General features: G+C 34.8%; 4 protein-coding genes across 4 annotated transcripts; 3 read left to right on the forward strand and 1 right to left on the reverse strand.

Annotated features, from left to right (window-relative positions):
- Nucleotides 1–8911: 8911 nt before the first annotated feature.
- LOC131607002 (dirigent protein 10-like) lies at nucleotides 8912–10004 on the forward strand. Its single transcript, XM_058879067.1, has one exon. It carries the CDS (start codon nucleotides 8932–8934, stop codon nucleotides 9847–9849), a length of 918 nt encoding a protein of 305 aa, XP_058735050.1. The 5' UTR covers nucleotides 8912–8931; the 3' UTR covers nucleotides 9850–10004.
- Nucleotides 10005–10970: 966 nt separating this feature from the next.
- LOC131605126 (uncharacterized) lies at nucleotides 10971–11795 on the forward strand. The gene has a single exon (XM_058877520.1). The coding sequence runs from the start codon at nucleotides 10971–10973 to the stop codon at nucleotides 11793–11795; it is 825 nt and encodes a 274-aa protein (XP_058733503.1).
- Nucleotides 11796–11906: 111 nt separating this feature from the next.
- Nucleotides 11907–13692, forward strand: LOC131605127 (uncharacterized). Its single transcript, XM_058877521.1, has 3 exons — nucleotides 11907–12196; nucleotides 12274–13429; nucleotides 13534–13692. The coding sequence occupies exons 1-3, from the start codon at nucleotides 11907–11909 to the stop codon at nucleotides 13690–13692; spliced, it is 1605 nt and encodes a 534-aa protein (XP_058733504.1).
- A 2972-nt stretch (nucleotides 13693–16664) lies between these two features.
- On the reverse strand, nucleotides 16665–19851 carry LOC131605128 (protein MAIN-LIKE 1-like). The gene is made up of 4 exons (XM_058877523.1): nucleotides 19663–19851; nucleotides 19122–19566; nucleotides 17450–17619; nucleotides 16665–17330 (listed from the first exon to the last, which is right to left on the reverse strand). Exons 1-4 carry the CDS (start codon nucleotides 19849–19851, stop codon nucleotides 16665–16667), a joined length of 1470 nt encoding a protein of 489 aa, XP_058733506.1.
- Nucleotides 19852–23621: the final 3770 nt, after the last annotated feature.

Below are 23621 nucleotides of genomic sequence, written 5' to 3' on the forward strand. Positions count from 1 at the left end.
ATTGGTGTTATATGGCCCAGATTGGAGTTGTGGAGCACTTGAGGTATACACCTTAGGTTTTAGAAAACCTGTAACATAATTTTTGGGAGAAAAATAGAAGCACGACAAAAAGAGAAGAAGGAAATTAGGAGAAACAATGCCCACGAGGAAACTCAGTTGGATTTGGGGATTTTCGGTCGGGACAATTTAGAGAAACCTTCGATCCAAAGGTAAGGGTGTGGTTCTTTCTCTATAAATAGGTACATGATGGATTGTATGTGGGTTTGGGAAATTTTAATTGTCCCTATGTTTTCGATTGAATTCTCTGTTATGTTTGAAAAATTGCAGGATTTACAGTGTTAAATTTGTGATGCTAAAATTGTTTGATTTGGATTGATTGATGATGTTATGAAATTATGCCTGTGACAGTGTTATAAATTCTGTGTTGATAGCGATGAAATTTGTTGGAAGTTAAACTGCGAAACTGTGTTGAAAACTGAAACTAGAAGTTAAACTGAGAGGGGAACACTTGGGGACGGGGACCCAAGTGGAGGGACGGACGTCCCGTGAAATAAAACAAAAGTGGGAGCCCACTTAATGATGGAGGTGGGCGCCCTAGTAACAAAGCGGGGTGTCCCAGCCAATTCTTAAGCTTCGAGACGGGGGCCTTACTTTAGGTGTAATGTCTTTCCACCATTTAGGTACCTAAAACTGTGTTTACATATACTTTTAGTACCACTTAAAATAATTCAATAGGGATGAATGAAATTAAAATGAACTGGTAGAGTATAAATCAGCTACGGATCAATTTATGAAAGTGGAAAGAATTAGCAGGTAAACTATTGATTTCAGTAGCAGATGGTAGTATAAAATAGTATAGCAAATACAAACAATATTGATGAAAATATAAGAGTATTAATAATAGGTCTTGTAGTCTTTGCATAGTAGTTAACAATGTCACTATTAAGTAGAAGAATATTATATGAAGTAGTTTAAATGACAGGAATCATAGTAGCGGTTCAGAAAAATATAGCAGTTAAGAAATAAATATCAGGATCGTTTCATGAATAATTCGCTAACCGTTGTTCTTGCGATGTTTTTGTGATCTGTGACGCGATGAATTTTTATGAGTTGTTGTAAAGTGCAGGGAAATAAAGTGACGAGTAATTATCAATAATGATTGATATATTTTGGCGATGTTGGAGAATGTTTTTTGCGACGTTGTTTTGTGATTTACTGTGGTTTGTTGCATGTCATAGTGTCTCATGAGTTACATGTTTTAGCAACGGCCTGGATTGGTAAAACAGCGACGAAGGCTCATGTCTGTTTTTGATGCCTCTATTTATTGGCAATTGGCGATGGGGGATGAAGTCCTGGGTACCACATACATGATGCATTTGTCGTGTCTCATTCATTTGTTTTGTTGCGACGTTGTGTGTGATTATATGATTTTGAATTTGAATGGTTTGTGATTGAAATCGAGACTTGAGATATATATTATAACTTGAACCGTAATATACTTTTTATCATGTCTTTATTTATATTTTTTAATATCTCACCCTTTGCTTGTTTTCGCCGTTGCCTTTATATTGGTAACGTGCAGGTGATGCTAGCGAATAGATTTAGCCGCCATGAGTTAAGTCGGTTGTCGCTCTGATACGTAGCACTCAGGGGGATAAAACGATTGTTTTAACTATTATTTCTTTTTCTCAATTTTTATATGGTTTTGGTTTAAATTGTAACTTAAAATTACCGTGCAAAGATGCTACGACATTATTTGAATATTCTTGAAGTTCGTTGATTCCGCTGCGAGTTAATTATTTAATTTGAACAAAGTGATTTTTAGTAATGATTTGATTATCATTTTAAATTCCTGTGCTATGTATCTATATGAAGGCAAGCAAGTCGTAAATATTTTTGAAATAACGAATATGTGATACCTCAAATGAACTTGTTTGGAATTTATACTCTGATTTTTCTGTATAATTTATCGGGTAAATTTTGGGTGTTACAGTTACAATCGAAGAGAAAAATATGATGTTTTTAAAAATATAATTTTTTTAAATATTAATATTTTCACAATATATATATATATATATATATATATATATATATATATATATATATATATATATATATAAGCAACAAATCAAGAGCATTTATATATACAAAAATACATTGTTTATAATAAATCTAAAATAATACATATACATTATATTAATTTAGATTACAAGGAAAAACCCAAGAAAAATTAAAGTAAATCACAAGAATTAATAAAACAATTGGTCTAACGTAAACGGATGTAATCTATATCTTCTTGTGTGAATGGTATTACATCGTTAAACACCTATAATAAAAACAAAATTTAAATTATATTAACACAACAACAAGATTTAAATTTTAATATCCACAATAACAACAACATAAATATTTTATTAGCTTACAACAACAATAATTTAACAACTAACATAAATAAATTATATGCATATAGAAAAAATGATTACCTTAGCCCATGAATCTCTAATGTCCCCAGAGACAATATTCAACATGTTCAATTCAGGAACCAGAAATGCATGTTTCAACTTCACAAAGGCACCAAAAATGATGAGAGATTGATAATAATGGTTTGGGACGGTGGTTTCGATCTCATATACGGCGGAGCTGGGTAGACTTGCATGGTTAGCTATCCAACACCCAAATAAGTTCAATATTCAAGATGAGTAAAGTGAATTAAAGATTAGAGATTGTGTACCTTCTCGTCGCATATGAAGTGTCTTTATATTCGAGTTGAATAGAGTGGTTCTTTGATGGATTGGGCCTTGGTTAGTTAGGCCTTTGCCAAGCCCAACATAGTTTCCCCCAAGACTTGACCGAGCATGAAAGAGTAGGGTAAGGCTTAAGTATCATTAACTGACCTTTATATCGTAGTCTTGTGTGAAGTAGAGCTAAATTTTTGTGATCAGTTTTGAAAGTAATGGGAACAGACGCATTTAATGTGATTTTATCATTGGGAAGTGATAGTTCTTTAGTTTTAAGATTGGTATTAATTTTAGTAAAACAAATATAGCAGCACCATGTTGTGTTATCTTGGTTAAAATAACAGGTTAAACCAAATGTCCTATGTTATAAAGGAACATGTTGAGTTTGAAGGTGTGAAAAACACTAGAAAGGGGAGGTTTGAATAAGGTTTTTACCAAATAAAGCTTTTTATGAAAACCAACTCCCCTCTTTAAGAATAAAAAATACTTCACTCTATATAATAACAATAGATTAAGTGAAGGAAAGAATAAGGTATGTTTATACTAGTTCACTTGAAAAATATCACTCTAATTTAGTCCATCCGCCAAGGTGATTTCAACTCTCTCAAACGAGGTCTTAATCCACTATAGCCAAACTGATTACACTTGCATGGTGCCGATGACTCATAATACAACCTTTAAGACGCACAAGTCCTAAACTTTTCAAGAAATTATGACCAACTGGTATCTTGAGGACAAACTCTAAGACACACTAATCTTAGACTTCTCAAGAAATTCTGACCAACCGGTCTCTTGAGAAACAATCAAACAATAGTTTGAAAAAGATTTTGTTTATAAATAAATGCTTCTACACAAGTTGAATGTAAACGATATTTCTTTTATTCCAGACTTTACAAAGAAATAAGCTATGAATAGTCTTTTAAGAATGTATATGATCGTGAATTAGCAGCTTCTTCTTTTAGTCTTCAAGCCCTTTATATAGCCAGTATAATAATATATCCGTCGGAGGATAGTTTTGGAATTTCTAGAAGTTTGATGACTTGAATGTAGTGGGAGACAAGATAGTACGTAACGTTCGTCCTTTCATCATAGTGGAACAAAACATTCGTCTGTACCTTGTACCTCATACTACATAACATTATCTTCTATTCTTCTTGAACTTCAGAGGCTAACAACATGATTTGGAAGAAAATAAAATAAGTTGTTAGGTCTTCAAAACTCCAAGTCTTCAGAGTCTTCAGAGCTACGTCTTCAAAGTCTTCAGCACTTGGTCTTCAGTATTCTTTGTCTTTAGAAACATGAATCTTTAGAGCTTCAAGTCTTCAGAGTCTTCAGAACTGCATCTTCAGAGTCTTCAACACTTGGTCTTTAGATTGGTTTCTTTAGACTTTGTATCAGAGTCACAACTTCAGAATCTTCTGAAGTGGTTTGCTACTGTTCATCAGAGTTTGTGTAGGGCAGAAGCGGAACTTGGTATCTTCTCATGTGTTGGCCACGCCTTTCATCAGATTCAAAACCTGTTTGTTAAAATCTTAAAGCAACAAACATTAGAGTACCAAAATTTTTCATACAAACATGTTCTAACAATCTCCCCCTTTTTTATGATGACAAAACTATGTATTTTGGTGATACAATTTTGTAAATAATCAGAGAAAAAATTTCAGAATAAAAGGTAAGGAATACTTATCCTTTGTGTGAGAAACTCCCCCTGAGTCTGAGACTTGATAAGATCAGATATCCTAATATGAACCGTTCTGGGTAACTCCCCTGGTTCCAGTAGATCAGATATTCAGATCTTTTCAAAGTCTTGATGAGTGAGATCTTTCACCTCCAGAGCCTGATTTCCAAATTTATTTCCAGACCTGATTTCTAATCTTGAAAACTCAGAGCCTGGATGTTTAAAGACTAGATATTGAAATCAGAGCCTGGTTGTTTAAATAAGATCTTTGAAAAACTTAGAGCCTAATTATGGATAACATCTTCTTATAGTCTGATTTCAAACTAGTAGAAGCATTCGATGTTCATAACTTTCAAAATCTAATTACAATCAGAGTTCATGATATCCTGAAAAAAAATCATTTCTAATAGAAACAGAGGTTTATATATGAGGTTAGAAAATTTGAGCAGTTTCATTTCAGGAATATGATTATTAACATCAAAATATTAACTTCATATATTTAACATCTAAAATATTAACTTCATATATTACTCCCCCTTTTTGTCATAGTCAAAAAGATGATTATGTGTGAAAAATATAAAATGAAGGAAACTAGACTTCATTGATAATGAAAGGGAGTACAAGGAAACAAAACAGACACACTAAACTTCAAAGACATCACAACTTTCATCAAATAAAACATCTCCATATGCGAACCATTCCCGGCGAAGAATTCTGATAATTTCAGCAGCTTCAAATAATGCAGACAGAACAAACCCATAAGGGAGGAAATAATTTTGAGAGTTTCTGGATGCCAAAATGGATTCTTTTAGATGATTGAAGATGATAGTTGGCAGATTGACAGGAATGCATTATAGAAGATAGCAGATAAGGAATCTATCCCTAGAAGACACAACATTGAGACATTCTCCTTGAGGATGAATGTTTGTAAGTATGAACCAAAACTAGATTCTATCTAGAGGTTTTAGAGTGTCTGGATTGTTGAGTGCACGCCTAGTGGAAATGCTAAGATTGTTTGGAACAATAGTTGCATTCATGTAATCAAATCTTCCATGATCAACGAAATCAGGTTCAGAGGGACACCTAATAGCTTCAGCAATAGAGAATTGAGTGATAACAAACGGAATACCATAGATACTTGAAGTAATGTGGTTTCCATCACTAGTAACATATGCATAGAGCCAAAAGGTTTTTACAACGTTAGGATAGATGTGACCTCGAAGTATCGCAATGTACCATGCCCAACCCTGATTTTCGAAGCAACCACATTGAGGAGAGTATCATCATTCACACTACTGAGGCGTTTCTAAAAAATAACGTCAAGCTTATCTTCATTTCCATGAAAAGTTTTAACATCCATAGGAAGAAAGAGTTCCTAAGAAAGACTAAAACAGGAAGTAGAAGAGAAAGTAGACATTAAAGTTTGAGAAGAGACTTTGAAGAATGACACATATAAATAGTCAGTAAAAAGTAAATGGGGAAATGATTGATTTACTGCAAAGTAATCAATCAAAAAATATTTAACACAATTAAACTTTAAAATAAACAATATTTATTTAAAAAATTTAAACTGGCCCAACAAGTTTATTTTGGTTAAATATCTTTTGGCTAAATATAATTTTTTTTAAATGATGTCTGAATCACAATAATTTTTATACACATTATTGCAAGACCATTGCTTAGTCAAAAAGAAAATATAGATTATATATTTCAATATTATTTGAACACGCCGACCGTTTTGATGATAAACAATTTTTGCATTTTATCTATTAATTCAAAAAACAATGAGGTTGTATGTTTAAATTTATCCTTCACATTTTTTTATTAATTTTTTTTGTATTTGTATGTTTGGTTCAAGTCTAGTTAATTGTCAGTTTCCTCGTGACTTTTCCTTTTAAATCTATTTGGTAATTTCGATAACGTGAATGAACAATAAGGTACCAAAAATATTCAGTGAATCAAAACAAAATGAAAAAACAATCAAAACGGAACATATTTATACCTAGAAAGTATTTTCCCTTGCAGTAACCAATTTGGTAGCCTGCGTCGTCTTCTTCGACTTCTTCCATGGATCCAAGGTTTGCTTCAGATTTGGAATAACAATCACACAAATATATCAACATATCTTTAAGGCTAACATAGTAATTACAATACTGAATCAAACATATTCTTACAAGACTGTGTTTTCCCTTAAAGTAGCATATCAGTGTCCTTCCTCCGCTTTTTTGATGGCTCAAAGACCACTACAATTTAGGGATCATCCATCCATGTCTATGGGTACATAAGTTTAGCTTGAACTGAGTTGTTTGAGAAGCTAGGGTTTGCTTGCGATTGACCCATGTGAACACATCGTTAAAGTTAGGAATGGTGAGTTATGACGCAAGAAACAAGATATAATTAACTCATGGGCAAAATTGACTATACAATGCAAGATCGAACAATAAAAATGGGAGAAAGTGATTGGACAAAAAGAGCATTAAGATAACATATACCTTCGAATTCCCTTACAAAACCATACATAGAACACACCTTCGAGAATTTTTGAGTAGCTAATAACAAATTAAATCATGAGAACATAAATATAAGTGCATTACAATATAACAATTACTTGACTCAATCTTAATAGTCATGAGCTTGAAAACATGATTCATAACATAGTAGGAAGATTGACGTCCGAAACTTGAAAGATAACTTCACTTGATGCACTAAACCTTCATTTGCATTAAAACACTCAAAATAAACAACAATTTCTCATACAAAGATAAAGGACCAAGATTGATGCACTAAACATTACATTGGACCACCATTGATTCACGAAGAAAAAACCCTAAATTTGAATCTAAAGTAAATCCTAAAAAGAGAAAAAGAAAGTGAATATAGTGTATGGACTGTCAGACTGAGCAAAAACAATACACGGAAACAATACCCATATGCACACATCAGATCTACCTATCAAAAGCTTTGAAACATGAGATTAGCTTCAAAATCCTTCAGAGAATCCCTCTCCATCCCATACCTGTAAACCATGACAAGAAAAAAGTGAATTTCAAGGTTCACCGAAACATAATATATTTGGTTGATTAGAGAGATTGAGAGATGGAGAGAACGAATATGACATTGGTTTTTCAATCGGATGTGATAAAGGTTCTATATAAAAGAGAGAAGGGGTGCGACGGCTAGGGTTGAAGGATAGAAAGAGAGACGAGAAGGGTTGTATGTAAGAGAGAGAACGAATATAATGGATGAAGAAGAGAGAATGAGAGGGAAATTTCTTGAAAACAGTATTGAAAGTATTGAAATGGTGTATGAAATTGTTTAGCGGGTAATGCAACTTTTCAGCCAATATCCAATAGAAAGATTGAAAAGTATGTGCCACTTAGATGAATGGGACAAGCTAATTGGTTGGTATAAAAATTGATTTAGCAAATTACAATTAAAGGCCTTTGTCAGTGCAATTAAATTTTGTAACAAAGGGTAATTTAGGAAGTTTGGTAGTAGTTAATTTTCTTAGTTAGGTAGTTGACTAGATTAAATGCAACACTGATGGAACTTCAAGAGAAAATCATAAAATATCAACTTATAGTGGCATATTTAGAGATAATTTAGGAAAAAATTTGGGAGCTTTTCGGTTAAGATTAAAGTTCTACACTCCTTTCAAACTAAATTACATTGAACCATGATAGCTATCGAATATGCTAACATAAAGAATTAGAAAAATATTTGACTTGAAAATGATTCAATGTTGATCATTTGCGCATTTTCTAATGTGAATAGTGTCTCTTGACCTCTTTTAATTAAATGAAAGAATATTTTACATACTATACATTCTTTTAGAATTAAGATTTATCTCACATTTTAGATCGGGCAATGCATGTGTTGACTGATTAGTCAATGCATATTTTTTGTTGATAATAATACTTGTTGAGATTCTCTTCTACTTTGTGCTTTGGAAAGTTCTTTGAAAAATATCTTAGACATATATAATTATCAATTTTGTTAGATTTTTTATGAGTTCGACGTTATGTTCTCGTCTTTTTTATTTTTCTTTTTTATTCAATAAATTGTCTTTATAAGAAAGAAAATTATATAGATTAATTACAACATCATTTACTCTAATATCAATGAAAAAAATGTCAAAAATCTTATATATAAATAAAAGGAATATTATATTGTAGATCACTAAACTAAAATACATTGTCCATACTTTGATTGAGTATAAGAAGCTATTGAAAGATTGACATGGTCTTCTACTTTAACACAGAACGATTATGAAATTGAAAGAGTGGATTTTATAAGTATTTATTTATAATTAATATTTGTCAAGATCATATATAATATTTGTTGTTGATTAGTTCTATCTACTACAAAGAGATTGATATCAGCTCCATATACACACAAACACAACAACTCCTCTCATCAACTCCATCATTTTGAACTCTTACTATTTATACATGTCACCAAAACTCTCTATCATCTCATCAAAACACAATATCAAATTTTCATACACTAACAAACATGGCACGTTTTGAAACTCTTGCTACCACTTTGCATCACAAAGCCATAATGTTAATGGCATTTATATTATTCCTTACATTCACTTCCACAACTTCAAGCCGAATCCTCAATGAACTAGAAACACCAGAAGAACCTATTACTGATTCTGCAGTGTCTCCTGTTTCTTCCACCGTTCTCCCTCCACTTCCAGCACCAGCCACAACAACTGGTACTGATATTCCTGATCAGCACCACACAATATCATTTTTCTTGCACGACATTCTCGGCGGCTCCAATCCAACAGCAAGAGCAGTAACTGGAGTTGTTACCAATCCGGCCCTCAACGCGCAAGTCGCATTTGCAAAGCCAAACGGTGCAAACCTTCCTCTCAACAGCGGAGTTCCGCAGAACAATAACAACAATGGAATTCTAAACAACAATAACCTCCCTTTCCTAACAGGACTCAGTGGAAACACGGGAAACGTCTTTAATAATAATAACAACAACAACAACGGGAACAACAATTTTCCGGTGACGAATATGAATCAGATACCGCAGGGAATGACAGTGCAGGAGTTGATGTTTGGTACAATGACAGTGTTTGACGATGAATTAACAGAAGGGGAAGAGTTGGGATCAGGATTAGTAGGGAAAGCACAAGGATTCTATATAGCAAGTTCAGTGGAAGGAACAAGTCAAGTAATGGCATTCACTGCTAAGTTTGAAGAGAATGGTTATGAAGATAGTCTGAGCTTCTTTGGGGTACACAGAACAACACAAGTGTCACAATCACAGCTTGCAATCATTGGAGGAACAGGAAAGTATGTGAATGCAAATGGAATTGCTATTATCAAGACATTTCCAGTTACAAACAGTCAGCAACACAACACTGATGGGCTTGAAACTCTCTTGCACCTTACTGCGTATCTTTCCTATTAGAATGTCTTTTAATTTATGTGTCATGAATGAACTTATGTTTTCAGCTCACAGAGCTATTGCAAAATATTTGTGTTGTGTAATGAATCCCAGTCAGTGATTGTATTTGTACTTTTGATAAAAACAAACGAAATGATGTGCTTGAGTTTTATAGAACCACAACCTGAATATCTGATTTTGTATTCTCCTTTTTCTTTATGGAAAATGAAAAGTTACATTAAAAAAAACTGTATTCTCTTTTGTCCTATTGTGTCCATTCATAGCATAGTTTAAGATCAGTTATATCTGTAATTTAGATGTCTAGTCTTGGCGGTGTGTTAAGAGTTAACAATAGACATAATAAGTCTTGAATGTGTTAATAAAGTTGGAGCAATAATTGTCTTACAAGTTGGTTATGTAAGATTGAATTAAGTCAAATCTTAATTCTTAAGATAGTATCACGAGCTCTCGATTTTAGGGGTTTGGTTCCGCTTAAATCATAGTTATCTTTTTTGCGGTTTATTTTGTTTTCGTCTTAATCGCTGACTATTTGAAATTATGAAACATTGTTCATCATGAAAACAAATTTTATTTGTGATACTATTCAGGGTAATGCTCATTTCGGACCCACCGTTCACGTCTGGTATTTTTCATCCAACCTTTTTCCAAAAAAAAGGGTAACTTTAATGAAATTTGCACATCTTGAAAATTTTACTTCCTACCCCTACACTTGCCTTCCTACCCCTACAATTTTTTAAAAATGCCAATTTTACCCCCAAACTCTAATAACCATTTTACCATTTTACTTTTTACCATTTTACCAAAAAGTCAAAAAAATTTGAAATCTGCACCCCTACGCACATCAAAAACAGAACACTTAAGGTAAGAATTCCGGTTTACAAAGATACAAACCGGAACACCTCTATAAAGAGTTCCAGTTCATTTTTTTTACCCAGAATACATTTCAAAACTCTTCTGGTACTTCTAAAGCCAAACCGGAACAGATTTCAAAACAGTTCCGGTTAAACTGATACCAAACCGGAATAGTTGGGGAAAGTGTTCCGGTGCACATGGTTACAAACCGGAACAGTTTGGAAATGTGTTCCAGAATGTTTTTTTTTTTTTTTTTTGTAATTTTTTCAGGTATGGAAGTTCCGCTCCAAATTTGTCGAAAAAACGATACAGCTATAGATACCACTGATGCTTTCACAACTTCAGAGAGATTTGTCACAAGGGAAGAAGTTATCCGTTGGGTTAAAGAGACTGGAATTAACAATAAAGTGACTGTTATTATCACGCGTTCAGACACCGAAACAGGCAAGAGAGGAAGAAGTAACAAAGTGATATTTGGGTGCGATAAAGGTGGAAAATATAAGGATAAAAGTGAGACTCAAAGTGCTACTAAGAGATGTGGATGTCCATTCAAAATCAGATCGACTCCGACAAAAGATGTTGATGTAAAGTGTGGAGTTCATAATCATGGTTTACCAGATAGATTAGAAGGTCATTCATTTGTTGGTAGGTTGACAACCGATGAGAAGCAGCATGTTGCTGATTTGACAAAGAGACATGTTCCGCCTAGACACATATTGATTTCCTTGCAAGAGCGAGATCCTGAGAACGTCACTCGGATCACGCAAATATACAAGCATAAAAGTGTGATTGAAGCGGAGATAAGAGGTCCAAGAAGTGAGATACAACATTTGCTTAAGCTTATAGAGGAGGCGAACTATGTTTATTGGAGTAGGAAACAGGATGATTGTGAAGTTGTGAGAGATATTTTTTGGGCTCATCCAGATTCGGTAAAGTTGCTGAATCTTTTTCCTACTGTCTTGATTATGGACGCCACTTATAAGACCAACAAATATAGACAACCTCTGTTTGAAATAGTTGGTATGACATCGACCGAGTTGACATTTGCAGTTGCATTTGCTTATATGGAGTGTGAGCAGACAGAGAGTTATATTTAGGTCTTGGATAAGCTGAAGCAATTATTTGTGAAGAAAGATGTGGTTCCACAAGTGATTTTAACGGATAGAGATCTTGCTTTGATGAAAGCAGTTGAAGTTGTTTTTCCTATGATGCATAACTTGCTATGTCGTTTTCATATTAACAAAAATGTTGGGATGAAATGCAAGGAATATGTGATGAAAGACATGCAAGAGACAATAGGCACATTGTGGAAAGATGTTGTATGGGCTAGTAATGAGGTTGAGTATGGTGTACGGTTGCAATATCTTGAACAAGCATGCTTTGCTTGTAATGACTTCCTCGATTACGTGAAGAACACTTGGTTGATCCCACATAGGCAAAGATTTGTAGGCGCATGGATTAATCGAGTGCTTCATTTTGGTAACACCACGACAAATCGGTATGTCATAATTCTTAAAATTTTTATTATGTATTAATTTTTAAATTTTTTTTTTATACTTTTGTTGTTTATTTTAGGGTTGAATCTGCACATTGGAAGCTAAAGCAGATGATAGGAAACAGCCTTGGTGACATGGTCAAAGTTTGGGAAGCTATGAATTCTAACCTAAAAATCCAAATAGGTAACATTCGAGCTTCGTTTCAAAAAAGTTTTTATGAGGTTGAGCACGCACACATTAGTCCATTTTATGATAATTTGCGTGGTTTAGTATCGAGAGCTGCTTTGAGACGCATTGCAGAAGAGTTATTGAGGCTTGATTATGTGTTAAATAGTAGGGAAATATGTGGTTGTACTATGAGAACAAGTTATGGGCTACCTTGTGCTTGTGAGATGGGAAGATTGATTGTTGTTGGAACCCCATTACAAATAGAAAGTGTTCATCTTCAATGGAGGATACTATCTATGGAAGGTGACTTGCCTTTAGACGAGGAAGCTGGTTCGGAGGTTGATATGAGTAATGCAATTGATGAGTTGTGGAGAAGGTTTAAATCACTAGATGTTGTTGGAAAAAGAGCATTGAAAAGTAGGGTTTGTGAAATTGCATATCCCACAACAACTTCATTGTGTCCACCACCTGAGAAAATAAAAACTAAAGGCGGAGTGAAGAGGAAAGGGAAGAAACCAGTTGGGTATGATGTTTATAGGGATCCTTCAGGTTTTGAGTATGCTGATCAGGCGTCTCAATCTTCACAAAAACAATCGCAAGCATCACAAACTTCCAGGAAGCAATCACAATCAAAGAACCAGGATTTCACTCTTCAATTTCCTTGTCATATTAGGCCATATATTACCGAGATAGTTAATGTTGTAGCAGATGGTAATTGTGGATTAAGAGCCATTGCATCGTGGCATGGGTATAGTGAGGATGGTTGGGCAATGGTTCGTCGTGACTTGGACCTGGAATTAAGAGAAAAGAAGGAGTTATATGAGAGATTGTTCGGTCCAAGTTTATCCGAAGTGAGAAATGGATTGTTGATAGATAATGTTGGTTTTCAACCACCCGAGAAATGGTTGACACTACCAGAGATGGGCTATTTGATAGCGAATCGGTATAACGTCATTCTTGTGATGCTTGGTAACCCTTGCTTGACTTTTTTTCCCATGACAACAACATTTTCTCCAAGTGCTCCTACATATTGCATTGGCCTTGTCAACAAGAATCATTTTCTTCGGGTAACCTTTATATATATTTATTTGTTTATGTATTTGTTAAATTATTTATTTATTTAATTACTTATTTAATTATTTATTTAATTATTTTTATGTTATGAAATCAGGTTAATATGAAAGAAGGCTTCCCACTGCCACCCGTCACGTTAGATTGGAGGAAGTTTCGTCTTCAAGTGGCGACATCTTGGATGTTAGGATTTGCTGGACGTGTTCAACATTGGCACCATCTTACGCCTATGTTACCATCAAGTGTTAATTTAGATTAAGTGGCTTTTATTTATATGTAATATTTTAACTAAAAACGTCTTAGAAGAAGTTTTTATTTTATTTACATCTTAGAAGTTTTTAAACCTAGAACAAAGAGCACTGACATAGAACATAGAACATTAAAACATGATAACAATAACATAGAACATTAACATAGAAACATGATAACATAAAACATAGAACATAGAACATTAAAACATGATAACAATAACATTAGATAATACAACATAGAACATAAAGCATTATACTCTTGCAGACGATTCTGGACGCACCAGCATCTTCAAAACATCCTCTGCAGACCTTGTTAGGTTCACCTCAAACTCGATCAGTCCCTTAGTTATCTTACGGCGGTGTGATTTCCACATGTCTTTCATATCATCATCGCACTTCAACTCCGCAACATTATAACTTATCCTTCCATCAACGTCCATGCTTCAGTTTTCACGGTACGAGATTTTACTCACAAGTCGGTTATCAGTTTCTGGCAATGCTTCATTCACCCAACTTTTCAGTGCCTCAAGTCTCTCGCAATCGTTAGGTATTGGAAGCTTCATGGGATCTGATCGGTAAAATAGCAAGTGTACTATTTTGCCTCTTGTAATAATAGGGAAAATTCCCCGAATATCGATCTCAGGGACTGCGCAGGAATAATGAGTTCAATTCAAGGTTCAATTAAACAAAAACTTCAATTGGGTTTTGTTTGGTGATTGTCACTTAGCGAAAAGTAAAATAAGCAGTAAATGAAATTGACTTTTTAACAAATATGAGTAACATGCTAGGGATAGTGGATGATTGACAATGTAACAACTCTGAAATCTCTATTGCAACAACTTATTTTCAATAATTAATTACCGGTTCTTAAGGTTGTTTGATCCTAAGTCCTTAGTGAAAAAACCTTTGATCCTTCATCCTAAACCCTAAGTCCTTAGAGATTTACAATGAAATCAAGCAATTAGTTATCAAGAATATCCGGTTGCTATAAGGTATTCCTAGTCCTATGTAATATCTATTATAGCATATTCTCATGAAAGCATTATCATTGGTGGTCCGCCTAAATGATAATCATAGATCAATTCCAATTTGTCCGAAAGGAAAAGCTTTAAAAACATCAAGAGAATAAATTAATAATTGAAAACATGATAGTTATCGCAATTGCAAACTCAGAGTCATTACAAAGGGAAATCAGAGCCACCCCCTAGCATTGGGGGGTTTAGCTACTCATAGTAGTCAAAGAAAACATAATAATGAATAAAGACATTACAAGAAATTGGAGGAGATTGAATCTTCAATTGATTCAAATCATGAAGACTTTCTTCTCTCCCAAACCCTTGCTTTCTCCAATCTTCTATTGTATTCTTTTCTCTAATCTGTCAAAAGTCCCCTCTCTCTTGCCCTAAAGTTGTTTTTATAATCAATCTTCCATTCCGGTTGAAACCAAATGCCAAGAATACCCTTAATGATCCCATTTGAGTGAGGAAGCTTATAAACACATATTCAGCCCGCGCTCATCAACACGGGCCGTGTTCCTGCACACGAGCGCCTGTGTTGATCCTCTGACTTTGGTTCAAACTCGCATTTCCAGCCACATTTCAACACGGTTGGACGTGTTGATTAACACGGTCCGTGTGAGCCCTTAACTTCATAATTTGGCTTTGTGTTCTTCATCAAAGTTGTAGCCCTTTTCGTTAGAGAAATTTTGCCACCGGAACCGCGTCATTCCGAGTTACGAAGCTCTAGTTATGATCAAAATACTACACGCATATCACGATGAGAAACATGCTGAAAATTTCCTGATCTCACACTTGCTAACACGAGCCGTGTCAGCCCCGTGACTTTCATCTCTTTTGCATTTTCTTTGCCACGCTTCATCCTGACACAGCCAGTTTCAGGTGACACAGGTGGTCGTGTCTGACCTCATGTAGCTTGACTTTTCACTTCCTTCGAAACTCCCCTTTTTGTACTTTTTGGCATTGATTTGTCTCGATTTATTCCTTTAAGCCTGCAAACAGTAAAATACACAACCAAAGCATAAAATGACGAATAAAGAAATAAAACACTCAATAACATAACTTAAACATACTTAAAAACAACGGTAAATATATGTGTGAAAACCACTGATGTGGCTTTTATTTATATGTAATATTTTAACTAAAAACGTCTTAGAAGAAGTTTTTATTTTATTTACATCTTAGAAGTTTTTAAACATAGAACAAAGAGCACTAACATAGAACATAGAACATAGAACATTAAAACATGATAACAATAACATAGAACATTAACATAGAAACATGATAACATAAAACATAGAACATAGAACATTAAAACATGATAACAATAACATTAGATAATACAACATAGAACATAAAGCATTATACTCTTGCAGACGATTCTGGACGCACCAGCATCTTTAAAACATCCTCAGCAGACCTTGTTAGGTTCACCTCAAACTCGATCGGTCCCTTAGTTATCTTACGGCGGTGTGATTTCCACATGTCTTTCATATCATCATCGCACTTCAACTCCGCAACATTATAACTTATCCTTCCATCAACGTCCATGCTCCAGTTTTCACGGTACGAGATTTTACTCACAAGTCGGTTATCAGTTTTTGGAAATGCTTCATTCACCCAACTTTTCAGTGCCTCAAGTCTCTCGCAATCGTTAGGTATTGGAAGCTTCATGGGATCCTTAGTTCCAGTATAGTAAATAATTGTGTCAACCATAAAATTATAAATAGACATTCTGAAAAATATGATATTTTTTCTCAACACCAGGAGAACCTATTTATAGGCCATCAATGCAATCTTATCCACACAACACAATCCACTAACTCAGCAATCTTATCCAAATAAAATCTTATCCAAATAATATAAAAATAAATATACCATAAAATATAAAGTAGAATATACCATAGAATATACCATAAAATATTAGAATATACCATAAAATATAAAATAGAGTACAATCATAGTCAGTGCTCATGGGCGATGCGTAACACCTCAAATAAATCAGCATATGTGACATCATCCTCCTCTGCCTCTACCTGCCGGAGATAACGGTGAACCAATGTGGAGGCACGAGCCCAATCCGGATCAGCTGGTCCTGCATCAAAGACATGAACTGGAACCTCTCTACGCGCATTAGGTGGGGGCGGCACCACCTGAGGATGAGACACGCGGTAATACCACTCTAAATATCGATCAACCGTCTCATGAGGGTATCCCACTGGCTCGGTATCTCTAATCACATCTGACACGCTCTGGACATAGGCAATCCACTCCACAGCAATCTCATCATTGCTGAGCGTATCAGCAGGAGGTGCAGGCGGAATATAATGGCGATAACCAAACTGCCGAAGACACCTGTCAGGTAAGCATAGCACATGTAACTCACCCCAAACAAGAAAACCTCTGTACAAAGATAGCTCGTTAAAAGCTCGATGAGGTCTATGATCCTCGAATGGGCGCCATATGACATCTATAGGTGTCAGCTGGTCCAATATCGGTCTATACGCATCCACCTTGATGGCTCCTTGCCTGTAGGACCATCTCATCGCCCGCGGAAGCCCAAAGTTCTCAGATGGCCGCCAGTTTTCTCCTTTCCTTCCCAGTGTAGGAAGGTACTCATGTATCCAACACTGTTAACAAATAAATTAAATAATATACATTAATATATATATATATATATATATATATTAAATAATATAAATAATAATATATGAATTAACATATAATTAATTAAAAATAACATAAATACCTGTAGCAGAGTAGGATATCCACCGAGCTGCTTGCAACTAAACATAGATGCATCCCCAAGGTGGCGATAAAGAGTGGCCAGTGCAGCAGATGCCCAACTGTAGGAACTGAGCCCACGTAGGTCTCTAAACAGTGGCAAATACCGGGCCTCAACCAAAGTAAATGTCTTATCTGCAAAAATAGTAGAACCTACCAACATCATCAGATATGCCCTGGTCGCGAAGGTCCAATGATCGGTCACCATTTCTAGTAAGTTTCCGCACCTTTTTCCGACCAAAATCCGTAATCTTGGTAATACTAAGTGGCATTGGCATATGTTTTTAAAGTAAGTTTCTTGTTTTTCGGTTGTGTGACTTTGTTGCATCTTAGTGCGTTTTGAGTATTATAAAAGTGTCGTTTTATGCGCTGGTTGTTAGTTTGTTGTTGACCAGGTTGATGCACGGGAAAGATAGGAACGTATGGTGCGCACGAGTGGAAAGAAAAGAAGCCAAAAAAGCCAAGTCTGAGGCTAACACGGGCACCCGTGTGCATGCACACGGTCCGTGTCAAAAAGTGGCCAGAAAAGCAAGTTTGAAGCAAAAAACAGAGGTTTCACACGGGCACCCGTGTGCAGACACACGGTCCGTGTGGAAATATGCAGGGAACATGTGTTTTTGGCCCAAGAGCAGAGGAACAACACGGGCGCCCGTGTGCAGTAACACGGCCCGTGTTGTTGAGGCGTGCTGATTTTATTTTCATTATTTTTCTCACCTGAAGGGGACCAGTAAGGGCATTTTTGGTACTTCAGTTTCAACCTGAATGGAAGTGAGTTATAAGAACGACCTTAGGGCAAAGAGAAGGACACTTTTGATAGATCGTAATAGAGAATTGCAGAGAGAAGAGAGACGGAAGCGAGATTTTGGAAGGCGAAGAGATTCAACGGTGGACACCATTGAAGATCCTAGTTCTCCCAATTGATTGTAATGTCTAAACTTTTTCATTTGTGCTTTTTGAATACTATGCTAGGCTAAACCCCCCAATGCTAGGGGGTGTCCCTGATTCGATATGTGATAACTCTGGATTTGGTATTTTGTTAATTTAACGTTCGTGTTATTCAATTCAATTGTATAATGTTTATAATGCTTTCTTTATCGGACCAATAAGGATTGTTCTGTGGTTAACAATTCGTAGGACTACAATTGTTAGGGTTTGTATACAATTGAACCTTATAATTATCACCTAGGACTAGGGATATAATCAGGTTATTCAGACATTCTTGATAAATTAACGATTTGGTTTTGTCTTATTTCTCTAAGGACTTAAGTAATCGGATTTTAAGCCAAATAAGATTTTCACTAAGGACTTAGGATAATCATACTTGAGAATGAATAATTGAACCATATGAACGGATTAAAGGAATCTTCATCCAGAGGAATTAGAGAGAGAATCACACACCCTACCTTAGCATTATTTTCTCATAATCAAAGTTCAGTTTTAATTTCCAATATTTCTTAGCATTTTAATCGCTTTTACTACTCATTTGAAACAACACCCTTATGATCTTTTGTTTGATTGACTGAGTGCAACCACTTGTATTTTCTACGCAATCCTCGTGATCGATACTTGGGGTAAAACCCATTATTACTACATCGGTGAAAATAGTACACTTGCTATTTTTCCGATCATCCAACTACCGGCAGCACGGTACTCCACAAATCTGTCATACAACCACTGCAGTGAGTAATAAGCTCCCCTACATGAACGCACATGTACAGCCATGGCATGTCTATCCACTCCCAATAACTCGCAGCCAAGATCAACAGCCACCTCCTCTGTGACATGCTCATTAGGATACCAGAATATACCCCCGATAGGCAAATGCAGCAGGCAGGAAACATCATCTAATCTAATCGTCATCTCACCAAATGGCATGTGAAATGACGATGTCTCAACATGCCACCTCTCTACAAATGCTGAGACGAGGTTAACGTCTATCTTGGTCAGGCTAGTTCTCTGAAGAGAAGCCAGACCTGACCCACTCACGATATCCTCAATCTCTGGTGGGAGCATCTGAGGCACTCTGTCCTGGAGCTTCGTCCCATGACCTACGACTTTAAGCTCCTTTTTAGGACCTCTTTCCTGAAAATTAATAAAGAAATCACATTAGATTATATAATAAAGAATTATTTTTAAAATAAATTAATTAATTTTACTTGATTAATTAATTTTACTTACCTCTCCGTACCATAAACGGCGAGCAATGTGGTCTTGGTATCGAACAAGTAAAGATAAATCTGATGGTCCACCAGGATATCCAACTGGCTGCGGTGGTGGTTGTGCTGGCTCTTGTGGTGGGTTTGAGGGACCAGCTTCGTCGAGGCGGCGGCGGGTATGTGGCCTCCCGTCTGGTCCTAATGTACGCATTTTCCTGGAAAAAAAATTAAAAAAAACAAAACCGGAACAGTTCCTAAAAGGGTTCCGGTTCCTATTGCAAACAAACTGGAACAGTTCCTAAAAGGCATCCGGTGTAGATGGCAACAAACCAGAACAACTTTCAAAAGTGTTCTGGTGTGAAAGGAAACAAACCGGAAGCGTTGAAAAAAGCGTTCCGGTGAAAAATTCTGTAAACCGGAACAGTTTCCAAATGCGTTCCGGTAATGATTTTGTAAACCGGATCACTTACCAAATGTGTTCCGGTTTGAGGGGTTTGTGAACCGGAAGAGATCTCTGATGTGTTCCGGTTTGTGTTTCGTAGAGAGAAAGGAGAGTGTATGCTTCAGAGCTGCTTCAAAACCAGTAAAAAGTTGAAAATGAAAAAAAATTTACTTATTTATATGAGGGTAATTTCGTCCAAAAAATTTGATTGTAAGGGTATACGGGCAATTGTAGGGGTAGGAAGTAAATTTTTCCTCTTTGTTACTACTCTGTCTCAAATTATGAGTCACTTTGCAAGAAAAAATTATCTCAAATTAAAAGTCACTTAACAATTCTAATGCAACATTAATGATATTTTTTCTAATATACCCTATATCATATATTATTATTTTTACTTTTAATTGTTTAAATTTCTCTTTCATATCTAATAAATAAAGGGAAATATTGTAAAGTCATACATAATTTGTCTTTCTCATACAATATTTATACAATATTTATTATGCTTCTTAATTCCTCTGAAATGTCCAAAATGTCTTATAATTTAAGACGAATTGAGTATTTGCTAGATTTTTTTTTATAATCTTTTTATCCTTTCAAAAAGACACTTTTGCAAGTATCAACCAATATGATTGAAAAACATATCTATTATGATTTCTTCTTTTATTGTTGTCAATATTGGTTCCAAAAGTATTTGGATTCTTGATTCTAGTGTCACTCATCACTTGAAATTTGACTATCAACTTTTTTTAAAAGAATATTTCTCCTTCCAACATTACGTATATTATTGTTCATATTGTTCTCATAATAGGGTTGATGGTTAAAGAGGCATTGATCTTCCATCTTTTAAATTGAAAAATATACTTCATATTCTCAATCTATCGAACAACCTTTTTTCTATACATAAGCATACAAAGGATAATAACTGTGTTGTTATATTTTTTATTCTAGTTGTACTTTTCATAATTTTGCAATGAGACAGTGAATGGAGTTACTAAGGAACATGGAGGGTTATACTATCTATCTAATGTTCAAACTGATCAAAAGGTGTTATATTTTGCACTTAAATCTCAGTGAGAGTCGTCTTCTTCCTCCTAAATATGACTTCAGTATAAGTCTTTTGATCATCCTCATTTTTCATTAATGAAGTGTATATTTTCATCCCAATTCTCAAATGAATTTAATGATTCTTTTAAATGTGATATTTGTCAGCTTTCTAAACATAACCCAACTACTTTTCCTTTAATCCTTGCTAAAAGTGCTTAACCATTTGATTTTATTCATTCGGATGTTTTTGGACCAACGCTTGTTTTAAACAATTTCGATGCAAGATGGTTTGTTTATTTTATTGTTAATTGTTGAGTAACTTGATTTTCTTGATGAATAATAAATCAGAAGTACCACAATTATTTATTCAATATTATAGTATGATACAAACACAATTTTGAAAAGGTACTATAGGAATACGTTCTGACAATGGTACAAAATTTGTCAATCATAATTCATACAGCTTTATCATTAAACAGGGCATCATTCGTGAATTCTTACGTGTCGGAACCCCATGACAAAATGGTGTCATAGAAAGAAAATTGTGTAACTTACTTGGAATTTCTCGAGCGCTTCTCTTCCAAATGTCTCTTCCAAAATCATATTCAGGTGAAGCAGTTTTGACTACTACTTATTTAGTTAGTCGAATGTAAACTCATATTTTAGTTAATGTTGTCATGTTTAATTTATGTTGTCACTTTTTCCTTTTGCTTCTATGTTGCATGGTCTTGAATTTAGAGGATTTTGTTGTGTACCTTTTGTATGTGTCCATAAGCAACACTGAACTAAGTTGGATTCAAGTATCCTTAGATGTTTCTTTTGTGGGTTATCCTCCAAACTCAAGAGGGTACAAATGTAATCATCCTCCTAATAATAAGTAATTTGTTTCAAAAGGTGTCACCTTTCACTAATATGTGTCTTAATTCACTCGTCCTCATCTTCAAGGGGAGATCATGAATGACTCCGACTTTGAGTTTGAGTTGCTGATCCTCATCCATAACTTCCCTAAAACAACCATGTATACTTTTGAGCTTGAGTTGTCGCCTATTGTTAGTGAACCTACTCCTAGTCATAGTCTTGAATCTACATCTAGTCCTATTTTTCGTTCCTCCATTGTCTTGTGTCTTTTAAGAATCAGCACCTTTCGACACCAATTATATTGTATTATAGAAAAAGTAAATATGATCTACTTGAAACACATATTAATCCATTTGAACCAAATGTAAGCATTGAAATTGATTCTCCTGTTGGTTATTCTTAAATTTTTGATACTTGTGATATAGATCATTCCGAGTTATTTACACATTGCTTTGAGAAAAGATAAAATATGTTGTCCATATAACTATAGATATCATATTTCTAAATATGTCCCTTCTAAACATATTTCCATGCAATATCAAAGTTTTATCGTATATATTAATTATGTGAGAATCCGAGCATGCATTGAAGAATTATTGAAACATAAAAATTGGGTCCAAGCTACGAGTGAGGAAATGAAAGCTCTTGAGAAAATGGTACTTGAGAATTTTTTGATAGGAAATAAGGAAATAAGCTAGTTGTATGCAGATGGAATTATACTATAAATCACAAATAACATGATACCCTTGATTGCTATAAGGCAAGACTAGTGGGTAAATGTTATACGCATATATATGACATTTATTACAAGGAACCATTTTCACCAATGGAAAAGATAAATATTGTTCAAATCTTACCATCTCTTGTTGCTTATTCTAGATGGAAAGTATAATAATATGATATTAAAAATGTGTTCTTATATGGAAACTTTGAGAAGGAAGTGTATATAGAGATTTAACCTAGTTTTAGTACCAAGGGTGGAGCCAACAAGGTGTTTTGATTGAATAAAGCCTTATACAGGCAAAAACACCCCCCACTGACATGGTTTAAAATATTAACAATTGAAATGTTCTGTTTGGGCTATAAGAAAAGTCAAGCATATCATACTTTGTTTATTAAACATACACAAGGAGGAAATCATTTTATACTTCTCGTTTATGTTGACTATATTAGTGTTATAAAGGATAATTTGAGTGAGAGACAACTATTGAAAATAAATTACAAAGAAAATTCGAAATGAAAGACCTTGGATAACTCAAGTACTTCTTGGGAATTGAGGTTACACATTCAAATAAAGGCATTTTTATCTCTCAGAGAATATATATGCTTGATATTTTGCAGGAAACAGGAAGACTTGAATGCAAACCTACTAGTGTTCTAGAAATTCGGGCACTTCTAAAACATGTCTATGCTGATGTCCCAACATCAGAACATGATGTCAAGACAGATGTTACAATATTTGTTGACAGGAAGAACCCAATAAACCAGACTGTAAAATATGCAGAGATAAATTGCAACATGGTAAATCACACAGTCAATTTTCAATCCAATTCGGTGCAATGTCACCTACTTTAGGGGCTATCAAGCCATGAAGGAGATTCACTATAATAGTATTAGTTCAAATTCTAAACAGCCCC

The sequence above is a fragment of the Vicia villosa genome, linkage group LG5 (genome assembly GCF_029867415.1).
Source record: "Vicia villosa cultivar HV-30 ecotype Madison, WI linkage group LG5, Vvil1.0, whole genome shotgun sequence".
In the NCBI taxonomy this organism is placed as follows: domain Eukaryota; kingdom Viridiplantae; phylum Streptophyta; class Magnoliopsida; order Fabales; family Fabaceae; genus Vicia; species Vicia villosa.

Excerpts from the sequence above, each read along its gene's own strand:
- LOC131605126 (XM_058877520.1), top strand. The coding sequence starts at position 10,971 with ATGGAAGTTCCGCTCCAAATTTGTCGAAAAAACGATACAGCTATAGAT.
- LOC131605127 (XM_058877521.1), top strand. The coding sequence starts at position 11,907 with ATGCATAACTTGCTATGTCGTTTTCATATTAACAAAAATGTTGGGATG. Across the intron at positions 12,197-12,273 it reads GGTAACACCACGACAAATCG|GGTTGAATCTGCACATTGGA; the intron begins GTATGTCATAAT and ends TGTTTATTTTAG. Across the intron at positions 13,430-13,533 it reads ACAAGAATCATTTTCTTCGG|GTTAATATGAAAGAAGGCTT; the intron begins GTAACCTTTATA and ends TTATGAAATCAG.
- LOC131607002 (XM_058879067.1), top strand. The coding sequence starts at position 8,932 with ATGGCACGTTTTGAAACTCTTGCTACCACTTTGCATCACAAAGCCATA.
- LOC131605128 (XM_058877523.1), bottom strand. The coding sequence starts at position 19,851 with ATGCGTACATTAGGACCAGACGGGAGGCCACATACCCGCCGCCGCCTC. Across the intron at positions 19,567-19,662 it reads GCCGTTTATGGTACGGAGAG|GAAAGAGGTCCTAAAAAGGA; the intron begins GTAAGTAAAATT and ends ATTAATTTTCAG. Across the intron at positions 17,331-17,449 it reads GATATCCTACTCTGCTACAG|TGTTGGATACATGAGTACCT; the intron begins GTATTTATGTTA and ends ATTTGTTAACAG.